The sequence below is a fragment of the Fonsecaea erecta genome (genome assembly GCF_001651985.1).
Source record: "Fonsecaea erecta strain CBS 125763 chromosome Unknown Scaff3, whole genome shotgun sequence".
In the NCBI taxonomy this organism is placed as follows: Eukaryota; Fungi; Ascomycota; class Eurotiomycetes; order Chaetothyriales; family Herpotrichiellaceae; genus Fonsecaea; species Fonsecaea erecta.
Window position 1 is genome coordinate 1,781,589 of NW_017387246.1, and position 22,660 is coordinate 1,804,248.

At 53.7% G+C, this 22,660-nt stretch overlaps 11 protein-coding genes across 11 annotated transcripts; 4 read left to right on the forward strand and 7 right to left on the reverse strand.

The window, feature by feature from the left end:
• Positions 1 to 233: 233 nt before the first annotated feature.
• On the reverse strand, positions 234 to 3,879 carry AYL99_03898 (hypothetical protein; the record flags this gene model as incomplete). Its single annotated transcript, XM_018835412.1, has 2 exons — positions 234 to 2,588; positions 2,662 to 3,879. The coding sequence occupies 2 exons, from the start codon at positions 3,877 to 3,879 to the stop codon at positions 234 to 236; spliced, it is 3,573 nt and encodes a 1,190-aa protein (XP_018695062.1).
• A 511-nt stretch (positions 3,880 to 4,390) lies between these two features.
• On the reverse strand, positions 4,391 to 6,132 carry AYL99_03899 (hypothetical protein; the record flags this gene model as incomplete). The annotated part of the gene is made up of 5 exons (XM_018835413.1): positions 4,391 to 4,393; positions 4,443 to 5,115; positions 5,165 to 5,605; positions 5,705 to 5,751; positions 5,803 to 6,132. 5 exons carry the CDS (start codon positions 6,130 to 6,132, stop codon positions 4,391 to 4,393), a joined length of 1,494 nt encoding a protein of 497 aa, XP_018695063.1.
• A 1,305-nt stretch (positions 6,133 to 7,437) lies between these two features.
• AYL99_03900 (hypothetical protein) lies at positions 7,438 to 8,408 on the forward strand (the record flags this gene model as incomplete). Its single annotated transcript, XM_018835414.1, has 3 exons — positions 7,438 to 7,488; positions 7,538 to 8,305; positions 8,361 to 8,408. The coding sequence occupies 3 exons, from the start codon at positions 7,438 to 7,440 to the stop codon at positions 8,406 to 8,408; spliced, it is 867 nt and encodes a 288-aa protein (XP_018695064.1).
• Positions 8,409 to 8,945: 537 nt separating this feature from the next.
• On the forward strand, positions 8,946 to 10,430 carry AYL99_03901 (hypothetical protein; the record flags this gene model as incomplete). The annotated part of the gene is made up of 1 exon (XM_018835415.1): positions 8,946 to 10,430. The coding sequence occupies one exon, from the start codon at positions 8,946 to 8,948 to the stop codon at positions 10,428 to 10,430; it is 1,485 nt and encodes a 494-aa protein (XP_018695065.1).
• Positions 10,431 to 10,714: 284 nt separating this feature from the next.
• Positions 10,715 to 11,842, reverse strand: AYL99_03902 (hypothetical protein; the record flags this gene model as incomplete). Its single annotated transcript, XM_018835416.1, has 1 exon — positions 10,715 to 11,842. One exon carries the CDS (start codon positions 11,840 to 11,842, stop codon positions 10,715 to 10,717), a length of 1,128 nt encoding a protein of 375 aa, XP_018695066.1.
• Positions 11,843 to 13,295: 1,453 nt separating this feature from the next.
• Positions 13,296 to 14,115, reverse strand: AYL99_03903 (hypothetical protein; the record flags this gene model as incomplete). The annotated part of the gene is made up of 4 exons (XM_018835417.1): positions 13,296 to 13,306; positions 13,368 to 13,650; positions 13,720 to 13,908; positions 13,963 to 14,115. 4 exons carry the CDS (start codon positions 14,113 to 14,115, stop codon positions 13,296 to 13,298), a joined length of 636 nt encoding a protein of 211 aa, XP_018695067.1.
• A 609-nt stretch (positions 14,116 to 14,724) lies between these two features.
• Positions 14,725 to 15,627, reverse strand: AYL99_03904 (hypothetical protein; the record flags this gene model as incomplete). The annotated part of the gene is made up of 2 exons (XM_018835418.1): positions 14,725 to 15,277; positions 15,347 to 15,627. 2 exons carry the CDS (start codon positions 15,625 to 15,627, stop codon positions 14,725 to 14,727), a joined length of 834 nt encoding a protein of 277 aa, XP_018695068.1.
• Positions 15,628 to 16,594: 967 nt separating this feature from the next.
• On the forward strand, positions 16,595 to 18,265 carry AYL99_03905 (hypothetical protein; the record flags this gene model as incomplete). Its single annotated transcript, XM_018835419.1, has 1 exon — positions 16,595 to 18,265. One exon carries the CDS (start codon positions 16,595 to 16,597, stop codon positions 18,263 to 18,265), a length of 1,671 nt encoding a protein of 556 aa, XP_018695069.1.
• A 121-nt stretch (positions 18,266 to 18,386) lies between these two features.
• On the reverse strand, positions 18,387 to 19,858 carry AYL99_03906 (hypothetical protein; the record flags this gene model as incomplete). Its single annotated transcript, XM_018835420.1, has 2 exons — positions 18,387 to 19,540; positions 19,606 to 19,858. 2 exons carry the CDS (start codon positions 19,856 to 19,858, stop codon positions 18,387 to 18,389), a joined length of 1,407 nt encoding a protein of 468 aa, XP_018695070.1.
• A 282-nt stretch (positions 19,859 to 20,140) lies between these two features.
• AYL99_03907 (thymidylate kinase) lies at positions 20,141 to 20,873 on the forward strand (the record flags this gene model as incomplete). Its single annotated transcript, XM_018835421.1, has 2 exons — positions 20,141 to 20,285; positions 20,347 to 20,873. 2 exons carry the CDS (start codon positions 20,141 to 20,143, stop codon positions 20,871 to 20,873), a joined length of 672 nt encoding a protein of 223 aa, XP_018695071.1.
• A 37-nt stretch (positions 20,874 to 20,910) lies between these two features.
• On the reverse strand, positions 20,911 to 22,179 carry AYL99_03908 (hypothetical protein; the record flags this gene model as incomplete). The annotated part of the gene is made up of 1 exon (XM_018835422.1): positions 20,911 to 22,179. One exon carries the CDS (start codon positions 22,177 to 22,179, stop codon positions 20,911 to 20,913), a length of 1,269 nt encoding a protein of 422 aa, XP_018695072.1.
• Between the last annotated feature and the right edge of the window lie 481 nt (positions 22,180 to 22,660).

Consider the following 22,660-nt stretch of genomic DNA (forward strand, 5'->3'; position numbering starts at 1 on the left):
GTACACAATAAACGTAGAGACGAGCTTATGCTTCATGGCATCATGAAATTGACCAAAAAACAACAGAAGGGAAAAGCTGGCTAGATGAGCTGATGAGTATTGGAATATTGTTTGATTCTGTTTCCCTCTTCTTCGACAGGATAGTGGTTCTTCGAGTCATGTCGAGTCATATGGATTGTAAGAGTATTATATGTCTTTCTGGGATGTATCATGGAGTGTCTCCAGAAACTAAGTCAAACATTGTCCATGATCCATTCCCACATCCTCGAGACGTATTCCTCGTTCACAAGCCCTTCGGGTTCTCTAAGCGAGGGCAAACGTACGTATGTCTCTGCCATTTGGTAAGGTACTGCAGATACTCCGACGTCCTTGTCGGCGTTCTCCCGCTCGGCCTCCAGATTCCATTCGGACCTGGTCCTATCAGGGCAACCATTCCCTCGTTGCGGCTTCTCTTCCTCTTCTGCTTCTGCTACTCCTTCAGCCTCGATGGCTCTGCGTGCATTCCCCGGTATCCTGTATGCCTCCTCCCAGAATCCCAGCAGGCGCAGGGCCGGGTGGTTATGTCTCTCCGCGTCACTGGCGTCTTGGAGACGTGACAGGCGGGAGAGCCATTCGTGGATGGGCACGATTTCTAGAGCGCCGGCTCCCTGTCGTTGCACGACCCAGGAGAGAAGGTCGGACCAAGTCACGCGGGTAGCTGGATTGAGGATGTGGTAGACCGGAGGGCTTTCTTCTCCTCCTCCAGTGCTGGTTACCTCTGGCTCCCCTGTCATGGTACGAACGTCTTTGATAGTCTTCTGCACTTGACGGGGTGACCCACCATCGCCTTCGTTGAGTATGTCCTCTACAAACGCCCTCGCGGCCAAGTCAACTGGGAGCCATGCAAGGATCTCCCCGTTTTTCTGGCCCTGGGCCCTCCTGGCACGGTCCAGGTCTGGCAAACAACCCGTGACCCTGAAGCTGCTGAGCATCAGTGGATATGCCTCACTGCGACTCCACACGCCCGTATCTCTCGCCCCAGACAACTGTCCCACCCGAGTAATGGAGACGCGGTTTCTCAGCCGATGAAGTTGTCGCACGGCGCCGTGACAGATCTGTTCTGCAACCCATTTTGACTGAGCGTAGCCTGTCGGACCAGCCGCAGCGGGGTCTGAGAGGACGCTCTCGGGTATGGTTGTCGTCGACGAGTAAGCTGACACGGCTGCCACGCTGGAGCAGAATATGAATTTCGGAGCCACCCCCCGGTTCGACACCGACGAGGCCAGAGCGAAATTAATGAGGTTCTTGGTGCCCGCAAGGTGCGTCTGCGCAAATGCGCGTAGGGGTAACAGGAAGTTCACGCTCCATGCCAAATGGACGATCACGTCCACGTCGTCTGCCAAGGCTTCGTACGTCTCGTCGGAGAGTCCCAACTTGGAGTCCGAAAGTCTGCAGCTGTGTATCTGTGTCTTCATGTCGAAGCACTCTGGGACGGGAAGACGGCGCGAGGTCAGTGCCTTCAAGATGCGTTCCCGGGAGGCGGTGGCTGTGGTCCCGCGAACGAGGAGGTGGATTTTGGAGATGGAAGGGCTCGAGAGAAGTTGGTGCAGGATGTGTGCACCGAGAGAGCCAGTCGGACCAGTGAGAAGGACCTGCATGCCTCTTTTGCTTTCTCTATTCGGGGATGTTCCGGATCGTGCGGGAGGTGAGGCTGAAGGGGAGGGTAGTTCTGACTGGAGTCCATCGAAGACGCTGTACTCCTCGACCAGATCGAGCATTAGTTGATGCTGGGCCTGTTTGTCTCTCTTCTGCTCTCTCTGTTGACGGTCGCCTTTTCCCGCCCTCATGCGAAGGATGAGATCACTCAATCCCGCGACGTTCCCAGTGTCTTGCACCACGCTCAATGGCAAGGTTGAGCCACTGGGCAGCAGCTGAGACAGTGCGCGTCGGATCTGGATACACGCAACGGAATCGACTCCGTACGCGAAAAGATCTGTATCATCCGTGAGAGATTCAGGATGGGATTCGAAGTCCTTGTCACCCTCTCCAACGACGGTTTCAACGATGGTGCGGACCCGTGCAGGTATCTCATCATCGGGCACCTCTGGAGGAGGCGGACCCGTCCCGTTGATATGCTCCTCTTTTCCTTCATAGGCAGCTGCAATCTTTTCGGCGAATCTTTCTTCGGCCTTGCCTCTGAGAATCGTGCCTTTGCTGCTCTTCTCCAGTCCCCCGTCTAGGGGATCCATAGGAATAAGCATATGTTTCGGTATCCGTGCATGAGACGGACTCTGGCGGTTCATTTCTTCGACCACAGGCGCGATCTTTTGGAGGATGAAGTCTCCACCACTGCTCTGGGCAGTGTTGCGAGGGAACGCCAACGCCCCCGGGTAAGGTCTGCCATTGCCGAAGATGAGGATATCTTCGATCACGGAGGAGGCCGATGCGCGGATGGCGTCCTCGAGGGGCGCCGGGTCGAATTTCTTGCCCGTGATGAGCGTCAGTTGCGAATCCGCCCGTGAATGATACCGCCATGCATCCGGGATGGTTGGGTGCGGTGAGAACAAGTCGGCGGTGGCGAAGGAGCCATCTTCGCGATTGCGTTTGGCCTGCCCACGGTCAGTTCCGTAAACGCACAAGGAGTGTGGAAAGTGAAAGGTGAAGTGTGGAATGTATATATACCATATGAGGCCATCCTGGTCGGATCACGAGTTCCGATAGACCCTCCTCCTCTTCGCTTTGGGGCTCGAACTGGAGAAGCTTCCCACAAGTCGACGATCTGAGATATTTCCATTCCTTGTCTTTCGCATAGTCTCGATGGGAGGACATGAGAAACCCACATTCGGCACTACCGAACCGCGATATGAGGTTCACGTTGTCTTTGTTGATGAGGCTGTCCCCGACTTCGGCTGGTAACGCTGCGCCGCCCACGCCCACGATATCCATTGTTCTGAGATGTTCTATGCCATCCCTGTCCTCTGCCAGCATTTTCAGAACGTACGGTACCGAGGAGAAATACTTCGTCTCCGGCGCTGTCCCGTCACCCGCCGCCGTTGAAGCACCGTCGAGGCATTTGCAAATGTTTGCAGCGGTAATAGGGAGGTCTTTGCCTGGGAAGAGCCAAATCATGGCATTGCTGGTCCACGCTCGGAATAGATCGGCCACGCCGCCGTGGTAAAGTGGTGTGGTGGTGAATGTCGCCTGCCTCGTACCGTCAAGGACCGGAAGCACCCCGACCGCTGCTCTGTGCGTTTGCGGTATCGGTTTAGGGACACCGCTGGACGTGCCGGAGGTGTGGTGAAGATACGCCACGTCCGTCTCTTGGACATGGGCCGGAAGCACAGGGGAACTAGTGAAAGTATTCTTGAGAACTCGCACAATGTTCTCTCTGGCGAAAGGTATCAGGTGCGTTCTGAGAGCTTCAGGCGGTGACTGTGTCGTCTCCCGTGAGGCTTTCGTCGCAAGATCGCCATAGGGATCCTCATACAGCATCAACTCCACTTCGCAAGACTTGCATAGCTGAGCAATCGCAGACGGAGAACACTGAGGCGCAATCAAGAGCACCGGGTGACCCTGCCAAATTAAAGCCAGCCACGTAAACAGAAGTCCCGGAGAACTGGGACACAGGAGTGCCACCGTCTGTCCTTGTCGGAAAACAATCGTTTTCAACAACGCCTCCGCGACCAGATTGATGCCTTTTTGCACGTCCCTAAAAGTCAGGACATGCGAAGTCCATACCTGTGACGGGGATTTGGGTGCGAGCTCGTATAGGCCGAGGACTGGCACCTCTGGGAAATTTTGCGCCTTGAAGTCGATAAATTCTGCGATTGTCCTGTATGACTTCTCATGCTGGTATTTGATGGCCTGGTCTAACGTGCAAGTAAAATAGTTCACCTCCATCTTTCAAGACGGGATGGAGGAACTGAGGAACGCGACGCCTCAAAACGCATGAAATGAGAAAGCAGAATGTACAATGATTAGAACAGGGAATCCTGGCATGAAGACCATCACTGAAATCAGATATGGTCCTGATGCTACATCTTCATTATTGATTGGAACCGGCTGGTCACTGACATCATGACAGAGACTAACTGTCAGATGGATCGAAGTCGATGTTCGTTTTCAAGGTCGAAATGGGTCCAATCGCCCTATCTAGAGGGAAAGAAGATTAAGGCGACAGTTCAGACATGAATGAATATCACGCATTTTGCAAAAGAAGGAAGATTTCCACAATAAAGATAGTCGAATTGCAACATGGTTATTCAGCTTGATAACGAGGCAAGTGTTACGCATGAACCTCAATATCTATTAGCTTTTTATGCTCTAATCGTTGTTGCTATCCTCTTTGAGCTATCTACCTAGGTCAAGACCATAGTGTGTTTTCGAAGAGACATCCCAATCATATATATTTTTACTTCCTCAGGACGATCGATGATCAGGTCAGTATAGCTCTCCTATCATACCCGAACTTCAACTGCTTTGCCACAACCGTTCAACTCGTGAGCGACCCCATCTCCATTAGCATTTCCTCTGATACCCTCAATCAAGGTGTTGACCTTCTCAGGATCCGACGCATGTTTCGTGGCGGTCAATACACCGTTTGTCATCTTTCCGTCCACGTTCTTATGACCGTTGGGGTGGATGCTGTTCTTGTGAACATCGTCGTTCAGAACGTTCAAAGACTTTAGACCGTTCGATGCGTCATTCATTTCCACCGGCTGGTTGTTCACCGTATAACCAGTGTCGCTGGCGTCAACGAAAGCTTCGAGACCTTCGCCATTGCGAGGAAAGCTCTTCATCAGCGCCTTATGGCGCTTGAGAGCGGCGTACATTTCATCCATGGACACATCGTTCAAGAAGATGCACGACCCAAGCGGAGCGGGCACTGCAGCGCGCAGCTTTCCATCTCGAGTTCTCAGAATAGCTTTGGTACCCTTATCGAGAATTTCTTTGTCGAATTGGTGGTGGTCCATGGACAGCCCTGCGCGCGAAAAGAGGCGCAAAATCCGCTCGTGGTCCGCGTCGCTCAGGATGCCGCGCATATTAGCCAACGTGGCCGAATAGGCCATATCTATTGAAATTGCATGTCCGTGGCGGAGCGGAACTTCTGGAACCAGTTCATGCAATGGAGACCATCTACAGAAGTCAGAGGGGAGCTTTGCGCCGTAGTCGTTGTGGTACTTACGTGTGGCCGTATGCAATCACTCGATCAAGGCCGATCTCATGGAGATTCGGCGTCTCAAGTTTGAGCATCTCATGGATACCAGCCCGGTTGATGGTGTCAGCTGCCTTTCGCACCTCTTCAGGTGCACCATCACAGCGACCAAATCCAGAGTCGATCAGCTGCTCGCAATACTTGTCCAGGAGCTCGAAAGTTGGTAGATGGGCACACGTGGAGATCTTGATCAGCTCCGCAAAGCCATTGCGGATCTGAGCCTTTGGCAAAGTCCGCAGAAACGTAAAGTCGAGAAACGTGCGCATTGGTGCATGATAGGCACCTAGGCGGTTCTTGTAGTTGCCATAGTTGACGGCGACTTTGATGGACACCGATGCGTCAATCAGCCCAATAACAGTTGTGGGGATGCGGATGTAGTTTGTATTCCTGCGATAGGCAGCACAGGCAAAACTAGTGAGTAAATGTTAGTAACGAGTCCAAACATCAAATGCTAAGGAGATATATGGGCCAGAGTGCCTTGGGAGTCATTCGGCAGGTGGTAACTTTTACCCGGCAACATCGGTGACCAGTCCACCTCCAATGACTAGTACAGGTTCCTGATACAGATGTCAGCTGTATTCAAGGCGAGTCTTCAATGCGAGCCTCACCTTTCTGAAGATTCCGAATTTGTTCATGGAATCAACAATGCTCAAGAAAGTGTCAATGGACTTGGCTTTCTCGCCAATCATGGTCTTGTGAATATCCAGATCAATCTTGTAGTGATCAAAGTACTTTTGCATTTGCTCGCCATAGAGGTTGAAGATGTTGTAGTCCATAACGGCGAGGCACCGCCCCCACCGCGTATAGCAGTCGGCGAGGTCACTTCGCTTCGTGTTAAAGACTCCGTCGATGAAGGTGAAGTCATATTCGATCTTCTCATAACCCTCGACATGGAAACCGGCGGGCGTTGCGTCCACCGAGGCTTTGAGATCAGACATTTTAGAATATCTTCAGGGGTATCTCAGTTGATGAGAGTTTCCGAGGCTGGGCAGTGGGAAGAAGAGTCGGGGGATATCAAGACGTTTGAGCTACACAGTGGGAAAATTCGAGCCTAATATACCATACAGGGCACCCAGTCAGCTCGTCGGAGAGGGAGTACATTCTTCGCGACAACCAAGGCATCTGGTCGCTTCTTGTCTCCGACCAAACACAGTGCCTCCCTTTGACCGCTGCCATTGCAAAGGCTGGTGTGGAGTACAGAGACTGGGTCTCTTCTTCAGCAGGACTCAACAACTCCGGTGAGATATTTCCACAAGCGGGTCAGCAGTATAGGCAGAAACCAGATTTCAATGGGATTGATCCTGGTCTCAACATGCCAGGAACGCCAAAGATAACTTGGCGCCGATTTAGAATTTGGACAAGTCACAGTCATGATGTAGTCGTGGAAAGTCAATGAGGTAACGTTCGAGTCGCGACATTTCCGTCCCGGGAGTGTCACCCACGAAGGCTGGACATGTTCCTGAGACCATCTCTGCCTGGTCTGGGTCTTGTGTCACCGCCGGACCTTTCCACACACACAAGTCATAAGAACGTAGATCCTAGCGTCTCTGTCTCTCAGATCTTTCCCCTGAATCTCATGGAGTAGAGATCCGGCTCGGCGTGCCTCGACCACAGCGGGGCACAGTGTGGTGTCAATGTCGACCAGGAGTCAATTGCGTCTTGCAGAGATCTCCACAAGATACTGCCTACATGCAGCGGTTGATGACGACTCGGGATGTCCCACAACCAACACAAGGATATAGCAAAGGCGAAGGAGGATGTTGGCGTGGAGGGCTGGAAGACATCAGGCTACGGAGATACTAATCCGAATAGGGCTAGTGCCCTGATATCTGATTGGACTACATAGCAATGACCGGATCATCAACACATGTGGGCATTTTCGCTCCCTTCGATCATGACTTTTCCAAACTCTCCAGTCAACGGCGTCCGTTTGCCACGACCCCGACATATAGTGATTCATCTTGAATCTTCCTGGAGTCCGATCTCGCATCTTGCTTTCTCCCCCACATAGATCTAGTGACACCTCCTTCTCGCTTCCAACTCCGGTTGGCTGATTCAACATCCGTGAGTAGAAGAACAGCATTGTGATGACATTGCCACCAAATTGTTGGGTGGAGAGGTTTCTGTGGCTGTCCATTTCAACCACTTTCAGAAGCGCAAATTAGGTCTGTTTCCGGTAGACTCATGGTAGAACACATTCCCATCGTCTACTCTACTGTGAGATACTTGATTATCGAGAAGCAATGGCTGAATTCGACCCGCAAAAGAAATACCAGGAGCAAGAGGAAATATTCGTACTGTTCAGCCACAATATATCTGATGGAAAACGCTAACCGGATCTAGTTTGATGATGGCCGCGAAAGGGAACTCTTACAATTCATCTACGACAAGCCAGATGTTGAGGAGATGCGAAATTCGCCGCATAAAGTGCTGGCGGCTATCGACGAATTCGCACGTACTCAGAAGTACCTCATGAATGTGGGAGAAGACAAAGGCCGGATCGTGACTGACCTGATAGCCGAAGTAAAGCCCCAGGTTATGGTCGAGCTAGGCGGCTACGTTGGGTACTCCTGCATCTTGTTTGGAGACGCTTTGCGCAAGGCTGGCGGCAAGAGGTATTTCAGCCTTGAACGAAATCCGGAATTCGTGACTGTCATCTCTTCTCTGGTCGACCTTGCAGGGCTAAGCGACATTGTCAAGGTCGTTAAGGGATCAAGTGACGCCTCGATCAAGGAGTTGCACGCTACAGGAACTCTCCAGCACATCGACCTGATGTTCCTGGATCACTACAAGCCAGCGTACACCACCGACCTCAAGCTCTGCGAGGAGCTGAATCTGATCACTCCGGGTTCCGTCTTGGCCGCGGACAACGTGATTAAACCTGGGAATCCACCGTACCTGGAATACGTGCGGAGCAGTGTCGAGCAGAAGAAGCAGGCGACGCAGAAAGCACAGACCTTTAATGGCGTGGATACGCGCTTTGCCGATCAAACGGCCAAACAATACCTGAGAAGGGAGGGCGAAGCTAAACTGGACGAGACGAGGGTGGGCAATCCCCTCTTGATCTACGAAAGTAAACTCGTTCACAGCTTCGAGCCCTCTGGAGTGCCGGTGAGTACTTGTTCCATGATCAAAAGCACTACCACATACTTACCAGCCCAACCAGGACGCTATTGAAATCACGAGATGTATTGGGGTGGCCAAGGAAGACTGATGTATCTATATATGGAACCAAAATCTCATGAACAGATGTGTAAATCTTCCAAGTACACATACCTGAACCAAAGTAAACTGGACCTTTGAAGGTCGGCACAACCCATGAACAAGGCTTGTGTTATGGCTCTGAAAGATAGCCGTTGGAGGTCGTACTCATTCGTCACAAAAGGCTAGAGATCTTAGGCTCCTTCCGCCATACGCTCATCACATAATTCCCACCAGAGGCAAGAGCAATTGCAACAATTACTCCTTTAATATCAGTAAGAAGGTAATGTTTTGGGATAGAAATTGGTATTTTTGGACGACTCTCTAGCTGGCCCTCTAAGTCGGAGCGAATTTCCATGCCTATCGGCTCCACTTCTTCTCATGGGGTGACGTCTATACTTGATATCAGTATTATTTTCTTTTCTTAGAAAGCTCATACCTTGCACTGACTTTCAACGTGTAGAGGAGGGGGAAGTTTTAGCATTTCCTGAACACTCTCCGCTGTTCTCGCTCTCTGTGAGATTATCACGCCTGCATATCGGAGCGAAATATGCTTCAGGCCACGTCCTCGCTGCTGGCACACAGGGTGCAGAATGCATCGCTCTTGATTCTGAGCCTTGTATTCCTGCCCTTGGACACTTTGATCCTCATCGTTTCCCTCTTCATCAGCAAAGTCATTCCGAGCAAGGTGGAGTCGAATCGGAACGTGGCGCTCCGCGATGCTGAATCCACAAGGCGCACCGTCCTGGTCACCGGAATCGGTATGACCAAGGGTTTAGTGTTGGCACGATTGTTCTACGAAGCTGGCCACGATGTTATCGGGGCTGACTTTGAGCCTGACGGTGCGTTGGTGTGTGGGAGAGTGTCGTCGTCTCTGAAGCGGTTCTGTCGCCTCCAAAAGCCCGATACCAGGTCCGGGGCCGCGCCGTATATCCAGAGCCTCCTGGACATCGTAGTTAGGGAGAAGGTCGAGCTGTGGATCAGTTGCTCTGGAGTGGCTTCGGCGGTGGAGGACGGAATGGCGAAGGAGGTTGTCGAGGCAAGGACCGACTGCAAAGCTATCCAGTTCGACGTCAAAACGACACAGACGTTGCACGAGAAGCATTCGTTCATGGAACATACTAAGAGCATCGGGCTTACGATCCCTGAGACTCACGAGATCACAAGCCGTGCGGCTGTTCAAAACATCTTGCGCAATGCCCCGCCTGGTCGCAAGTACATTATGAAGACGATCGGGGTCGACGACTCGGTCCGTGGAGATCTGACGCTGCTTCCGAAGAAGACTGACCTCGAGACGTCGGAGCACATTGCACGGCTCAAGATCTCGGTGGACTCACCGTGGATACTGCAAGAATTCATCAAGGGCAAGGAGTACTGCACGCACTCGTTGGTCATACGAGGCCAAGTGAAGGCCTTTGTGGCGTGTCCCTCTGCCGAACTACTCATGCATTACACCGCACTCCCGGCCCAGTCCGCCCTAAGCCTGGCGATGCTGGAGTTCACAAAGGTGTACGCCGCCAATGGCGGTGTCGACTTTACAGGCCATCTGTCCTTTGACTTTATGGTTCGAGATGAGGACACGACTGACCCCAGAAACATTGTTCTCTATCCTATTGAATGCAACCCCAGGGCGCACACGGCGGTGGCGCTGTTTAACGGGACAACAGCGATGGTGGGCGCCTATCTATCCGTCTTCGAAGACCCTCACGGCCAGACAGACACTACTCAGATTGTGCGACCGCTGACGAACGACAAGTACTACTGGACGGGCCACGATCTCGTTACCTTGGTCATCCTCCCGGCCCTGTCCTTCCTCACTCTCTCTGGCACTTCGATCACGGGTCTCTGGGAAGGGTACGCAACCTTCCTCAACCACCTGCTGCTCTGGAAGGACGGAACCTACGCGCTCTGGGACCCGCTGCCTTGGTGGTGGCTGTACCACGTGTACTGGCCGATGCGGTTCTGGGGCTGCATCCGCCAGGGGAGGAAATGGAGTCGCGTCAACGTCAGCACGGCTAAGATGTTTGAGTGCTGATACTCACGGAGGGAAGCGCAATCTAGGCAAAAGGAAGGTGGCATAGTGCTTTGAGGAACAGCAGGGTATTTCTAATCGTTTGACTGGTATCTCCATCTATCTGCCTGAGTTCATATGAGGTATGATTCTTTTTTGTCTTAAATGAAAGGCTCCATAGAAGTCATCGCCACGAGTGTTATCACCGGGCTGGTCCTTGTAAGGCTGGTCCTTGTAAGGCTGGTCCTTGTAACTAGGGTTGAGCTCACTCAGGGGAAGAGAGCGTGGCACATATCCTCTCATTTTTTTCAATTCGAGTTCAGATGCAGCAGCCATCCCACTCCATCCACCGCGTCTCGCATCCTCTGCCTGGACATGTCCAGGTCCGGAAACATAGCCCACCAGCAATGCGCCCACCCGCGATACAGATCCAGTCTGGTCGGCACGTCGCACTCCTCCCTCAGCACCTTTTCGTATATCAGCCCGTCGTCCCGGACTGGATCTAGCCCGCAGACTTGGAAGTACGCCGGTGCCACGCCCAGGTGGCCGTGCTTGACGGACCCCCGACCTTCCCTGCCACTTTTATCGCGCGGATCGTGCTGGTCGAAGGGATAGCACAGCTTCGAGGCCGGGTCGGGCTTGAACGCCTCGATCAGCAGCCCTAGAAGGTGACGATCCAGGATCGGGGCGTGAGCGTTCTGCTCGTGGCTGAGGTACCGCTGCTGATACGGCGCTGGTACGCGGTCCGGGGCGATGTACGTGCCGGCCATCAATAGCTGGCCCGTCACGGGTGGGTGCAGGTTGTGGTCACGGGCTAGGTGTGCCAGCGCGGCGGCGAGGGTGGCGCCGCCGACGCTCTCGCCGCCTACGATGAAGCCCACGCGCGCGTCGGTGCAGCGCGGCAGGATGGCCGAGTTGGACTTGCGATTCTCGCGCGCGCAGCACTGCAGCACCTCCCACGCGTCGCAGATCGAAAACGGGAAGGGGAACTCCGGTGCCAGCCGGTACGACGCGCACACCACCACCGCCGCGTGCGCGAGCACCAGCTCCCGCGCCAGCCCCAGCTGCAGCTCCGGGTAGCCGATCGTGTGGCCGCCGCCGTGCAGTAGGAGGATGAGCGGCCGCGGTGGCGTGGTGGCTATAGTGGTGGTGGCTTGGATGTTGCTGTCCGCGGTCAAGTGGCACACGATGATGCGGCATGCCCAGTCGTCGCGGAGCTTGATCATGTGCTCTGTCTCCGTGATCTCGGACGGTCGAGAGCCAGCGAGCTGTTTCTGAAACGGAGCATAGCCCGCCGCCGCACCCTGTTTGATGTCCGCCAGTGTGTAGCTTGACCCGGGCTGCAGAGTGTTGGATTGCAGGGCGGCAGAAAAGGCCGGGTCGATGGCAGCTGTGGCGAGGATGTCCTCGATCGTATCAGGGGAAGACGATGGCATCTTTCCTCGAGCTGTGATGTCAAGAGAAATGAGGCCGAGAGAGAGAGAACTCGGCAAGAGAATGACACTGAAGCTGCTGATGAATGGTTTACCCTGATTCCATGGACGACGTCCAAAAGATAGCAAATCGAGTGAAAGGTCCAAACCTCTGCTCCTCCAGCGTCACTGGTGGTCAAGGCTCTTCTCGACCTTGCCGTGTTCGATCGGTTTCCCACCAGCCTCCCCTTCAGGATCGCTTTGCAGCTGCACCGGCGGCCAGTCCGTGTCGTAATATGTGGTTCCACAGCCGCGTACTCCGTACTGTACTGCGTATTTTCTCTCTGCACGGCCCGTGAGAGTGACGAAAGGGTCATTTTTCTCCGGGCCCGAACTTGTCGACTTGCGACTACCGCCAATAGTCATGTTGACGCTTACAGTACATTGTGATGGGTGGCCCCGAAAATAGGATCCTCCCAACATACAAAGGCGTCCGACGCCGTCGACGTAGCTAGATGGATTAGGGGCTGAAGGTTTTGCTTGGCAAGAGTGAGCAAGAAAGAAGAGGCCATTTCCCGCCCTGTAGACAAATCACTTGGCGAGGTTTCTCGGTGGCATGCGCACGGGGGAATATGGGCGTGTGGTGTTCGAAGACTGAAGGAAACGGCGACAAAGACGGGGATCTGTATCTAGATTTTATATATAGAAATGCCATGCAGCATGCAGCTGGGCGGATATGCAACGGGAGGTTGCCGCGGTTCGTCGAGGGGCGAATCGATCCACGGAATCAACTAGCCTGACGATACACGAACAGGGTTAGATCTGGGGCTGGTTTGGTGGTGAAGGCCACCATACAGCCTGATCCGGTCTCTGAATTTGTCGAGAGATGAGAACCATCTCTTTTCTAGCCCCAGCGTGGGAGGCTTGAAGGATGGAGGCTGATGAGTTCTGAAATGCATGCTCCAATCTCGATGGACCTTGCACCTCGCTGCCGACAGATTCTATTATGTACCGTTTGTGCGTGTAGGTAAGGGTGAAGACTTTTAAGAGTTGTAAACCTCAGGGTCCTTTGGAAGGTCCAAGATCCAAGGTGATTCGAAAGAAACAGAAAGAATGAAAGAAGGCAGCGGAGACGAGGCAAGAACATTCTGGGAGACGATGGAAAGATGGAGAGGTCGAGATAGCTGTAGCTGGATCCACTGCCACAGCAGTGGGTGACAGCGGGAGAGGAGGAGCAATGTGTGGCTTCCGTCGAGAGTGGTCTGCGGGCCACTTTTCTATCCTCCGGCGACCTGGATGATGTCTCGTACCTCCAGTGCAGCAAGAAGCGCCGTCGACGAGCCTGGCCAATTATGATTTTCCAAACTCTCAGAGCTTTCATGTCTCTGGCTTTGTTATCCTCGTCAAAATCGTCCGTCCCATGCCGTGACATGATATCATGCCGTGGCTCATGCAACCAGTAGCATAGATACAGTATTTATACATAGCCTGCAGACGCCCGACACGTTAGCCCCTACGCAATGTCTTTGATTACGGGCAAACAACTCACCTTTCCTCGCTCCCTGGAAGAAAAACCTGACCACCAACACCTGTAGACCAGCCATACCGACCATCATGCACACCTCAATGAGACTGAAATTGAAGATTCTCTGTTCCGTGCTCCTGACCGTGCTGAAATTGCGGTTCTCTCGCGTACGGAAGTATTTCTGCATCCTGCTGACAGTGCTGAGCTGCCCGCTAATCTTGAAAACCAGATCTTCTAGTGCAGAGGTTTGTTCGGGTGTTGAGCCGGCTTTCTGGGGGAGAAGGGCGGATTTGGATTCGTCTTCGACCTGCATTGTCACAAGCCGTTAGCGGTTTGATCTTGACGGGAACAAGGAGTTCGGGCTAGCGACGCTTACAGCAATCTCAAAATCGACCATCTTGTCCGCAAACGTGGACATCTCATTATTGAAGCAGACACGGTACTCGCCCGCGGTCTGCGCGGTGAAGACGAAGTCTCCCTGTCTCTCCTTTTCTCCGCTCATGATCTTCTTGTCGTTGGGCCCTACCACCTCGTAATCGATATCGAAGGAGCCACCAGATTGAACCTGGACAGTATGCGTTAGTCTATTCCGTGGAGACGAACCCGGACGGGACCATACTGCAAAGTAGAAAGCGACTTTGGCGCCCGGTCGGTTGACATTGCTGAAGAAGCAGGCCTTCTCATTGGCGGCAAGTTTGTATGTCAGAGCGGTACTGTACACCCGGGCCACAGCCAGGGCCAGCAGGCTGAGAAGAATCGAATACGCTCGCATGGCTGTGAGGATATTGCTGCGAGCGACAAGGGAATAGAGGACACGAACTCAATGACACGCGAGTCCAAGTCAAAATTCCCGAATAGGGGCCAGATTTCGCGTCCGCAGTTGAAATCTTGGCTGACGATTCAATTCAGGGACAAAAGGGGACAAAATCACGCCGCTTTTCCGACACTGTCGATAGGGGTAAGCTCTTCAAGTCTCGTTGGCAAGATGAACCGTATCAACACTGGGACAACTTCACTCGAGCCATGGCCTTGTAGGCGGAAAGTCCATCACAGCATCCCAGACGCTAACAGACGATTTCGGAAAGGCTTTTCATGCCAACGTCAGCGGATATACTGCAAAAATCAGACTGCCTCGCAGAGTGCCATCCCCTCCTTTGAGAATGTTACGGGACACAATTGAGTGGTATGGCAAAGTTGGCGTCACTACGACTGATCTTTCTGCCTACAGGTCACCACGGCTTGAGGGATTGAAACGAGCCGTTGGAAATGTGAACTCCTAAAAGAGGACAGCTCTTTGGCAGAAAGAAAGTTGTAAGGTTCATGATACAAACCTGATCTTTTCTACCCATATACCTCATGGCAACACCTCCAGCAGCTTGTATCAGAAATCACAAGCAAGGGCCACCTTCTCCGTGCTGTCTGCTATCTTGACATATTGCTCAGCTTTCTTCCTCAGTCCCTCCAGAGACTCTTTGCCCAATGGCAATCTCAAAATCATGGGATCGGATAAAGGCTCCAACACTTCCTTCACAATCGCCTCAGCGGTCTTCTTTGGGTCCTGCGGCGCTCCGTCGTGCATGCCCGCAACGGCTTGCAACACGTACTCTGTGACAGTGCCCCTATAAGCATCCGCAAGTGGCGGCATCTTCAGCTTGCTCGGGTCGTAAAAGCCAGTCTTCATCGCGCCTGGCTCGGCAATCAACACCCTGATATTGAAGGGCGACAGCTCAATCGCTAATGCCTCCGATATGCCCTCGAGCGCAAACTTGGACGCGGCATACATCCCGGCGCCAGGAGGGGGACTCCAATAGGTCGCACTGGAGATGTTGACGATGATCCCAGACTTTCGGCTTCTCATGGACGGCACGAGTGCTTGAATGATGCGCATTGGCCCCCAGAGGTTTGTCTCAAACATCTGGCGGGCGTTGTCTAGGCTGTCATTAGGGCATTGTGATCAGCAATCTTCCTTCGCTGAGAGTGAGAGAGAACCAGACCTGACTTACTCCATCACCTCTAAAGGCCCACCGTCTGCGTACCCGGCATTGTTCACCACAACATCTATGGCTCCATGTTTTTGGACAATCTCGTCGATGTCGCTCTTAAGGCTGGGACTGGACACGTCCAACTTCGCCCAAACACCGCCGAGGTTCTCGATCCCGTGGATCGCATCAGGAGTGCTGGATGGATTGCGCGATGTGGCGATGCATTTCTGCCCAGATTCAAGAGCAGCCCGTGCGATGTCGAGGCCCAAGCCTGTGCTGCAACCTGTCACAAGCCACTGCATCTTCTTCTAGTGTCTCTCGGAATGTCTGTCTTCGCCGATTTGAAGTGCCTGATTGAATTGTTGAAAAGGTTTGCTTGATGCGTATTGACTGACTGGAGGGAAATAGTCTCGAGGAGGCCTCTGGACATATATATACTGTACCTCTGTGCATGTGCTTAGATCTTTAGTGCTGCTGTGAATGGTGCGCCTATCGATTGGGGGCCTTGTTCCTGCACAACTGCACTGGATCTATGTCAATTATCTCGAAAACCAGCGTGCTTGTGATGCTGCGGCCGTAAAATTCTATCCTACGTCTCCCATGACTTGCTTAACGGTGGAAACAAGGGGCAATTCCTGCACTATTCGCCCGCTCGCGCAAGATCACCGAAAGAAGAAATCAGAGGAAACACCGCCGGATGAATAGGGAGCCGAAGCACAGATAACCGCTCATCCTGGTGAGAACGGGCTCGGATTACTCGTGTACTCGAGCCACTCGTCTTTGTCCATCTCCTTTCATGTTCTCAGCATCCCGATCGATTTCTGGCTTGCCACAGGCGATGGGCAGTAGGAAATACCAGGTAACTCGAATTGTCGATATGGACGACTTTGGCTAGCCTGATGCATCTCGCTGACACGAATCCGAGTACGGGCATGAATCGGGCATGGCGCAAGAGGATCCCAGATCAAACCCCTTCTGCAACTTGATCGCATTCGTCATACGATGATATGGACTCGACGGTGGCCAATCTCGCTTCCCCGCGCAGGACTGGCCCATAACTCGCATTTCCTTGCACAGTCCGACGTCACGATCGGCAACGAGGCTGTCGTCTTCGGTCCCTCTACACAGCATTCATAGACAGTCTCTGTAGAACCACCCAGGACACTTGCAGAGTTGGGTACAGCTGTCCCCACCGGGCTCATCTTCCATCTGCTTTCCGTTAACGCCGTCGCTCTTGCTTTATTCTGCGTTCAAAGGTAGTCTCCCCCAATGTCCGGACTTCGCGAAGGTGAGGATTGCATCAACGGGGATCGTGAAATGCGGTCAATTACGTCCTACTTCTCGCGCCTGAGGAGTCTGGCCCTCAACGACAGCGTCTCTTCAAAGTCTGCAAGCTCTCTCAATGGCATATCGCAGAAGCCTGTTCTGGTAATGGGCAACCCCTCGGCAGACCTGGATAGCTTCATCTCCGCCGTCGTGACCTCGTTTTGCTACAATCTGGCCGGAAACGAGGCGGCCCATACGAGAAAAACCACCTATATACCCATCCTGAACCTGCCGTCTGTCGGGTCAAGCGAGCTATGGCGACTTCGGCCAGAGTTTGGCGTTGCTGTGCGATTGGCATTGGGGGAATCGCCTGACACGGTCGGCAAGGAGGGGCGAGAGCAGGGCAAGACTGATGCACTGAGGGAACTCATCACCATCGCGGACATCAAGGCTGATGAAGGATCATCGCTATATAAGCTATTCACCGCCGACTCCAACGACTCCGAACCACAGCACCCAGACCCGACCACCGGGAAGCAGCCCCTCTTCTTGGTCGACCACAACTCCCCGTCAATACCAGGCCTGTCGGACGAAGCCATTTCGGCCCGGTTCACCGTAACGGGCTGCATCGACCACCATGTCGACGAAAACTACGTCGGCCCGGATGCGGACCCAAGGATCGTCACCACCGGGATCGGGAGCTGCACCAGTCTCGTGGTCACGCACCTGCGCGAACGTGGGATGTGGCCCACCACCTCCTCGACCAGGCAGACACAAGAACAACAGACTCCGAGCCCCCCTCCTCCTCCTTCACCTCCACACGTCGACCCGGAGGTGCTGCAGCAGATATCCAAGCTCGCTCTGGCCCCGATCCTCATCGACACCTGGAACCTGAGGGCCACGGGTGACAAGTGCTCCGACACGGACCGGGAGGTCGTGCGCTTTCTCGAATCCGTCATCGCCGCCACCGCGGTGCACACAGAAGCGCCCTCGCAACCACCAGCAGCAGCGGCAAAATGGGACGGGCGCGACGCCTTCTTCTCCTGCATCGCCACCGCCAAGGCCGACTCGCTCGACCTGTTGACCATGCAAGAGGTGTTTGGTCGCGACTACAAGGTCTGGACGGAGCGCCCCTCCGGGTCCGGCGAGAGCAAGGAAATCAACATCGGCATCTCCAGCCTGGTGAAACCGCTTTCCTGGCTCGTCTCCCACGCCGGCCGTGAGAGCGAAGGGCCCGCCCGAAGTGGCAACGCCGTCGACGCATTCCTGTCCGAGGTCACCGCCTTTGCCACCGACCCGGCGCGGCAACTAGGCGTGTTCTGTCTGCTCACACGCACGGGCGATGGGCGGAAAGAAGTTGCCGTGCTGGTCCTGGACGAAGACGTCAAGGCCGCGGTCGACGCGTTCGAGGCGAGGAGCCGCGACGAGCTACGCTTGTCGGACTGGACAGCTGCGACTGAAGATGGGACCAGCACGAGAAACAGCAATAGCGGTGATGGTGGTGATAAGGAGAAAGAGGCGGGAGAGGAGGAAGCGCAAGTCAAAGGACTCACGGAGGCGCTGACAAAGACGTTCGGCGACAAGGGGCAGTGGAAGATCTGGTGGATGGGAGATACGAGTAAAAGTCGGAAACAAGTTGGGCCGCTGCTGAGGGAGGCGGTGAGAGATCTCTAATGAATTGGGACGCGGGATCCAATCTGATCTATTGAGTCGATACCATCCTTCTGTGCGTATTGGGGGCTTGTGCGCGCTTGATTTCTCCTCTCCTTTGAGAGAGACAGAGAGAAAGGACAGTTCATTCGACCTTCTTCGCTAATCCGTGTGCTAAAATATCATCTGCATCGCCATCCGGGGTAGCGACGCCGCTCTCTGCCTCCGCAAGTTTCTGCATCTGATCATCCAGCTTCCCATAAGCCTTGGGGTTCTTTTTCGGTTCACCTCCCCCAACGCTCTTCATCTGGTACCCCCTCAACCTCGGTCCCTGGCCCGTCGGTGTCGGCAATCCGGATTCATACGCACGACCGAACATCCTGGTATCGTCTTCGAATGTTCGGTTCTGGATGCTTTGCCGGATGGCAGAGAAGAAGGCATCGATGACAGAGAAATTGTGGATTTGGAGCAGTGTCCATGCGAGCATTTCGTTCGCTTGGAGGAGATGGTGCACGTACGCGCGGTGATGGCGTGTGCACGTGTAACAGGCACAATTGGGAGTCAAGGGGGAGAGGTCTGTGGCGTGGGTGGTGGACCAGAGATCGATTCCGAGGGGTTGATTCAAAGTGTCCGAAGATCCTGGAAAGGTGAACGACAACGCCATTCCCTGCTCCGAAGATTGCGTCACGAAAGGTACCGTCAAGAGATCGACTCCCACGTGGATTGCTGCGAGTACTGCCTGTGGTGACAACGGATCGGTCAGGCATATCGTAGGGATATCCCGGAGCGCTTCTGGCAGGCTAACCACCGTCGAGGGCGAATAGACGCACAGCCCCGAGATGTGAGACTTGTATTCGTCCTTCAAGTCGGAAAGATACAACGACAAAAGTTGCGATTCGTACGGGGGGATGGCCGCAAAGAAGGAAAACCCTTCGTCTTCCTCTTTACTCTCCACAAAGTCTCGCAACCACGCATGTGTCCTGTCCACGCTCTTTTCTATCCTTTTGGCGCTGGCTTCCTTTGTACTGATCAGATCAGGTACGCTGGTTGAAATGTCGGCTTTCAGCCTTCGAATCGCTTCGTGATACTGCTCAATCTCAAGAAACCTGAATCCCACTGATGTTGAAATGGCGACGGACGAATTCGTGTTGTGAGCCGGACAAGGTATGTTGGGGACTCTGCGCATGCCGAGTACAGACAGGCATCTATCGGGCAGACCGATATACCGCCGTAATGGAGACTCCCCATTTTGTACGGGTGTATTGTAGAGGGGTGCATTTGCGTGCGACTTCTCAATGACTATCCACCAACTGTAAGCCACACAAGTCAGCAACGCAGCTTGACGCTGAAAGTTGGGGACGTACAGTCTTCCAAGGGCACATAGACAGCGGAGATGTTGGTGTGCTTCTGTAGATTATCCTGTGATAGGTGAGGAATCACGCCCCGCGAAGTCGGGACAACATAGTGCGGTGTTGAGATCGGATTTCGTCCACGGAGAGTCAAGTGACCCAGCCTCGCGGCGCACTTGGGCGTTGACGCCTGCTCAAGGACGAACTTGAACATCTCTTCTGGTTGCTGAGCAAGCGGAGCGCCAGTAGCGCCAATTACAGGCTCCATGGTGGCATCGTTTGTGGTGGCTTGTCTGTTTGCGTCGGCGAGATTTTTTATATGGCGAACGAGGCACTGGCGATGGAAAATGACGTTTGCGTTCCCAAAGCCCGTCCGTAGATATCGATAGTACGCAGCGCATGCCACTAATGTGAAGCGTACTCCAGCCTAGTGACTAGGCTCAGTGTCTTTCTTACCTGAAGATTGAACTTCTTCCCAACAATCTCTACATCAGTTTTTGATAGTTTTGGTCTAGCAGACTGCTCTGGCTGCATAGCTCAGGCTTGCCAGATGGAGCCTGCTACTACCGTGTCGCAACGGGGGAGACTCATCGTAGTTGAAGGCCTTGACCGCTCCGGGAAGTCCAGCCAGTGCCAGCGCATTTTTGAGCGTTTCCAGTCGGAAGGCCTGAAGGTCCGTTATGTCAAGTTCCCAGGTGTGTGCAACTTCAAGGTCAGTCGCATGGAAGCCTCATCTGCTAACTTCTTCCGGGAAAGATCGAACTACGCCTACGGGCCAGATGATCAACAGCTACTTGACCGGCCAAGATCAGCAGGACGACCATTCTATCCACTTGATCTTCAGTGCAAACAGGTGGGAAGTGATCAAATCTATCTCCTCTGACCTGATGTCTGGTATCAATGTCATTGTCGATCGTTATTCCTTCTCAGGGGCCGTCTATTCAGCTGCGAAGCAAAATCCGGACCTGTCGCTGGAGTGGGCATGGTCGCCCGAAATCGGCCTCTTGAAGCCCGATTTGTTGATCTTCTTGGACATCTCTTCTGCTGATGCGGCCAAACGTGGTGGCTACGGCGCCGAGCGGTACGAAAAGGAAGAAATGCAATCCCGTGTCCGGGGCCTGTTCAAGAAATTGTTTGCCAGACTGGACGGCGTCGCCGTTCATCAAGTTGACGCGGGGAGAACGATGGACGAGGTCACCGCCGAAATTCTGTCGGTTCTGCACCAGGGTCTCATGCCTGGCGAACTGCAGAAACTGGGCCCGCTGCTCGATCGAAGGTCTTGAGGAACAACAAGGATGACTGAAGTCAGGGTTCATGTGGTCATCCTTCATCTTCGCTATCTTCTATGACTATTGGGAGATTCCTAGGTACTTCCAAGCGAGCGGGAGGCTTAAACCGTACTGTACTCGATGCGATACTTGTGAAGGAGTCTGCGGACGCAAGGGACATCCTGTCTTCATCCTCATCACCGTCGTCAGAGCTCAACTCAGCCTCTTCATCAACTACTCGTTTCGCGGTAAGTGCTTCTTCTTCACTTTCCCAGGCGCCATCTTCCTCTTCCTCTTCGCTTTCAGTTTCCATCACCTCTGCTACTGCTGTCGTCGTGCTCTTGGCTTTCTTGCCCATGAGCTTTTTGACCTCCTTTCCACCTCTGTTTCGAAGGGTGACCTGTTGCATCAACTCCAGCCAAGCATGGTTCTTTCGACAGCTTGGACACGTTGCACTTTCTGGAACGATTGACGAAGCTGACTGATTCTTCTTTAGAGAGTCATCGGATAGACATCTAATATGGGATATGGCCTGACAGTCGGGCGTGTGACAAACGACGAAGATGCTATTACGGAGGTCGATCAGCCCGGTGCATACCGAACACTTGTGGTCATCATCTTCATCGAGCAGAAATTGGCTCTTTTCAAAGACACCTTTGAGTCGGGCGTATGTTGGATCGACGCCTTCCACACCACCTTTCCCGATCAAATCGGCTTTTCTCTTCCTCTGATTGGGCTGAGGCTGAGCCGAAGTGAATTCCAAGTCTTCTGACGGCTGAGGCCTGGGCTCTGCTGGATCGAAGTGCACTCTGAGTTCCGGTCTGATTTGGGTGTCGACACGTCCGCACCAGGTTGACCACGAACGATACACGTCTTCACTAAAGAAGCGGACCTCAAGCGGCCATTTGGAAAAGTATGGCGCCCGCAGCAACAGATGGAGATTTGATAACTTATCAATCAGGGAAGTTCTGGGTCGCCCGGGTCTCTTGGTGACTTTCCCCGTCTTAGAAGTCTTTGTTCGGGTGGTGGCAAACGACAGGCGCTGCTCCGGGGATATGTGGCGGGTCAAGTGTGCATTATGCCAAGCCCATTCAAATTGCAATGCCGCAATGTTGGAGGGAAACCCGGCGACGATACAGGCCATTTCCCAGGGACGAAGGCTGGCGCGAGACGTGCGCACGGCGCCGCCTTGAACTCGACCGTTGTGCTGAGCGAGGCGACGTGCCGGGTCCGGTGAGGAACCGATGTAAAGGCTTGAGTGTCGCACGGTGGAGCGAAGGAGGTAACAGCAGTAGAAGGCGGGAATGGGTTTGATATCCATCTTCACCCTTGTAGCATTCGGTGACTGAATCGACGTGTCGTTTATCCCACGCGTGGCGCTTGGGGCATGGAGATAAGGCCGTGCCTAATGGCTCGTCATTAGTGGCAACAGATCATCGGCCAATACTGAGCAGCCCCCGTAAACAAAGAAGAGGATTCTGACTGATGCTGATGGATCTGATGCGCACGGCATATGTCCCTTTGGCCCAACTGAAGGGCGTTGATGACGTTGATCAATGATCAGGGCCTCATTCCTCGTGAAGTGTCTTGTTGACAGAAGCGGAAAGAAGCATCACGTGCCTGCAGTGGAAGAGGGGACGGCACAATGCCAAGAGACTTGGCAGATTTGGCGCGATTGCACAAGCCTCCGAACCACCTCGCCACAAAGGAAGCGCAGCAGCCAATCGAGTCGGGCTCCATGTCTTTGCCCTTGGAGAGCATCTGGAGCCTCTGCTTGATTCTCTCTCGCGCTTGCCCGACGA